Source organism: Nematolebias whitei, chromosome 17, assembly GCF_014905685.2.
Source record: "Nematolebias whitei isolate Nwh7 chromosome 17, NemWhi1, whole genome shotgun sequence".
NCBI lineage: Eukaryota > Metazoa > Chordata > Actinopteri > Cyprinodontiformes > Rivulidae > Nematolebias > Nematolebias whitei.
In genome coordinates, this window is record NC_056514.1 from 3,698,491 (window position 1) to 3,702,959 (window position 4,469).

General features: G+C 42.6%; 1 protein-coding gene across 1 annotated transcript in view; it reads right to left on the bottom strand.

Moving 5' to 3' along the window:
* Positions 1-1,957: 1,957 nt before the first annotated feature.
* Positions 1,958-4,469, bottom strand: part of LOC119424082 (hematopoietically-expressed homeobox protein Hhex) — a 12,008-nt gene continuing 9,496 nt past the window's right edge. The window contains exons 3-4 of the mRNA XM_037691553.1: positions 2,301-2,351; positions 1,958-2,215 (exon numbers count right to left, since the gene is read on the bottom strand). Coding sequence (XP_037547481.1) covers positions 1,958-2,215; positions 2,301-2,351 — 309 coding nt within the window. The remainder of the gene's footprint in view (positions 2,216-2,300; positions 2,352-4,469) is intronic.

Below are 4,469 nucleotides of genomic sequence, written 5' to 3' on the forward strand. Positions count from 1 at the left end.
GGAGTGATGGATGGATAGATGATTCATGGATGGATGGACAGGCTGATGGATGGATGGATGGAGGGATGGAGTTATGGGTGGATGGATGGACAGAGAGATGGATGGAGGGAGTGATGGATGGATCAATGTATGGCTGTACGAATGAACAGATGGATGGACTGATGGATGAATGGATTGAGGGATGGATGTATAGATACTGTAGATGGATGGATGAGGGATCAATGGACTAAGGGATGGATGGATGGATGGATGGATGGACAGATGGAGGGATGAACAAGTGAACTTGAACTGGACATAAATAATTATAAGATTGTATTAAGAACCCCCAAACTTACCTAATTTAATATTTAAAGTTATTTTTCATGTAAGTTAATGAATTTACTTTAATATGAATGTATTTCTTTGCAAAACTTCAAACCAGACTGTAACAGAAGCAACAAACGAAGTTTTCATGCAACTATTTTATTTCTCTCTTTATTTAAGGACACAATAAGTGCATATTATTAGTTGCCAATAATCCCACATCTGATCAGCACTTTTGGTTTTTGTGATATTGACATGAAAAAATGATTTCACACAATTATTCTTGTTATAAAATACTTTATTAGATGTGACTTAACAAAATAACTTTTGCTACATTGATTATTTCACTAAATATCACATTTTATACAGACATGCTTTTATCATTCAGAACACAAACGACACAGATAAGAAAGTAAATCTACAGTTCATACAACAAACACAGAACAAAACCACGGATTATAAATTCTGACATCCTGATGGAGGAAAGACAAACACGTTGACTGGACTTTTCTAAAACAGAACTCAGTTCTGACACAAGAAGGACCTGATCCAGTCAGAAACCGGTCCACGTTCAGCCTGGCCACGTTTCTTCAGATCACGCCACAAAGGCAAAAGGGCAATAATGTTTTCACTCCTGTCTGTGCATTTGCTTGTTTGTCTGTTAGCAAAATATCTCATGAACCACTGGATGAATTTTATTGAAACGTTCAGAACGTAAACAATGGATCTACAACTGATTAAGAGTTGGAGTTAATTCCATTCAGCATCCTCAGAAAACACCCAAATTACTCTCATCCAGTTTTAGTTATTGAGATCAAGTTTGGAGCAATAGACTTAATTTAAACTCAAAGTACTAATTGATCACATGAAGTTTCTCTATAAAACCTAAAAACTAAGAAACATTTGAAAATAACTTGTGAAATACTAGAGAAGACTTAAATGAAACTTTTATTTATTTTTTATTATTTAACCTTTATTTATCCAGGAAGTCTCATTGAGTCACGAGGACTAATTTTCAAGAGAGGCCTGTTTTTTTTTGGGGGGGGGGGGTTTGTGGGGGGGGGGGATGTGAGGTTGGGGGACTGCTCAGGGGTCCAGGGTGAGGCAAATGAGGGTGGAGGCAGGTGTGGGTGTTTCACTCTTTCACCCACATTTTGATGTTGGTCCAGGGAGTCGAGCCGGCGACTTTCCAATCACCGGCCCACCTTCTCTAACCTCTGCTCCACCATTCCCCCCTGGATGTACATCCACAACTGAATATGCTTTGGTGTATATTTAATCCAGAATGTCTGCCACAGCTCACTTGGCTGTAACTCAAGTTATTTTACAGACACTGAACTCAGAGTTGGCGTGGTAGTAGCTGAGAGTCGTTCACAACGTATCCTCTGAGAGCTAACACATCTCATGAGATCTTGTACGACTGCTGATGAAGTCATGTTCAAGATGTGACACTTCTGTCCGCTCCCATCATAAAATGATCTTAGTTTCAGTCTGTGGCCTGAAGGCGGCGAGTGATATGCATTCCTTTAAGAAACACTGCAGCTTCAGTTCTTCAAACCTTCTCGTGGATGTAAAAAGTGATAATGGTGGAGGGGGCCCACAAGTCTTCATCATGTAGCTCGACAACCCAGCTGGACCCGGCCTGACTCCAGGATTAAGGGTTTAGTGTGAACTCGTTATATTCTTCTATGTCCAGCTCCTGGTCTGAGTCATCTAACATGTCAGAGTCCGGGTCTGTGTGGGTCTGCTGCACGGTCAGAGTGTGGCCACTCTGCTCCACCTGGGAGGCCGGGCCAGTCTGTCTTTGTTCCAGGTTCTGAACCTCCACCCGCTCCGACGTGTTGTCTCCTTTACTGCTCCTCCCGACTGCACAGTCATCCTCCACCTCCTGCTTCACGCCGTGAGGATTCTCCTGACGTGCACAGAGAAAGCATGAAACCGTGACCAGAACAGCTCAACCGACTGTTCAACGCTGACCTGAGAGAGAAGCAGCTCACCTGTTTTAGCCTTCGCCACTTGGCTCGTCGATTCTGAAACCAAGTCTTTACCTAAAAGAACAACAAACAAACAAATCAACAACTCTGATAATTCCACTGTGACGTTTATAAAACCTGTGGGTCTCACCAAGGAGCCACTGTGAGTTTCCGTCTTGTGTCGGTGCTCAAAGTGGGCCGGTACTCACCGAGCACCAGGGCCGATTCTACAATCTGACCATTAGGGTGTTTGGCCCCCGGTACTGACAATGGCTCTTGGCTTGAACAACACACCTCATGGTGTGGTTGTTGAGAAGTACAAAAACTTACAGCACCTGGAATTAGACCAGGCGGTCTCCCATCCAAGTACTAACCAGACCCGACCCTGCTTCTCCTCCGAGACAGACGAGATCAGGCGTGTTCACGGTGGTGTGGCCATAACGAGGAGCTCAGTCACAAATAGGACTTTTAAAGGATCATCGCAAGCAAAGACTGAACTTATGCGCCAGAAGTTTCAACATGTAAAAACAGAGCACAACTCGCTTTAAGCATTAACCTTTAATTTAACTAATAACCTCTGACTGCAAAGTGTTTGTGATGCAAAACCCTGACAATGTTGTTGGAGGAAAAGGAGGGGTTGCTCCTGCAGGTCAGGGGCGTTTACCTTCGGGACAAATCGAGGTCACTGATTGGTCAGTTGATGACAAGCGTATTGGTTTGACTGACAGGCGGCATTGAGGATCCAACTCATGCCAAAAAATAAATAAATCAGATTTTACTGGCCCGTTTAAAACTGTCATCATTTATTCCACATTTATTTCAAGTTTATTCAATATTTCAGTGAATCTAAGATTTGAGAAATAATGTTCATTACAAACTAATGATGGATTTTTACATTTGTAGGGGTGCTGAGTTAAAATTTAGGAGGCTAAAATCACCACTGCCAAGCGCTGAATACCAGCCCTTATAAATGTTAGTCACTTTTTATAGCGTACCTCCTCTTCTCATAAACCTGCTGGTGCTCAGGTTTCAGTTTACCCAACTCTAAACTACAGTCAAATCCTTAGTAACAGGAAATGAGCTGAAAACAGGAAGTCACGACCTGCTCTGCACTGTTTCTGACTGGGTCAAGCGTACAGAATCAGGTGACGCATGACTCAAGAGGATCAACCATTGGTTAACTGTTAAGCACAAGGAGCCACTTGTAAGCACAGCTGGATCTGATCAGCTGAGGACCACAACATGTACAGACTACTGTGAGCTCGGAGAGCAGGATCGCTCAGTCTGTTGGTAATTGAAGTCTTGGCCAAACACGATGTGGATGCTTCACATGAGAATGGAACAGCACTTGTGTATCTGCGCCCCCGCCTGCTTTCAAGGAAAACAACTCATAAAACAAGGTGAAACTGAGAAACAGTAAAGAAACAGACAAGCTGATATATAGTCCTACCAAGCTACAGTCATGCTAATAAAAAGTAAGATTGAAAGGTGAAGCTGAGGAAAAAAATAGAATCCCAAATCCAGGGAAGCAAAGAAACAATGAATGATGGAAAGAATCAAGCTGAGAGAAAACATGGGCCCAAGAAAAGAGATGTTGAGAAGAAACAGTCCAACCCAGAAAGAGTGTAGGAGAAAAGGTTAAGGCCAAGAAGCAGTGAAACTGACAACTTTATTGTCAAAAACAAGTTAAACCAAGAAACAACCAGGCAGAGGGAAATGTCAGGCCAACAATCCAACGATCAGTGACTTCCCCTCCTAACATAAAAGACTATCCAAGCAGAAGACACCAGCCACAGGTTCTGAGGACGTGCCCGCCAAGAAAAATGTAAAACTGTGTGTGATTTGGTGCATCCTTAGTGTAGTGAATGAATAAATATCAGTCCTTGATCAACTTTGACGAGTGTCTTGTAATCCATGAAAAGGAGAGCAACTGGTCTCCAGCTTCTACAAAGTATTACGTTTATTTTTTGCGGCAGAAGAGAAAGAACTGCTTGTGTCAAGGAGACCAGAATATTTTCTTAATGAAAAGATAAAAATGTCCAGAAGACCTTGTCTTAAAACATCCCAGAAGTGTTGAAAAACTCATACATATATAAACATTAGTGTTTCCCCTACCATTATACAGGCAGGGTGCTCCACCCCATCAACAGAACTGAGCACCCCGCCTACCAAACTGAACTTGACCCTCCCACC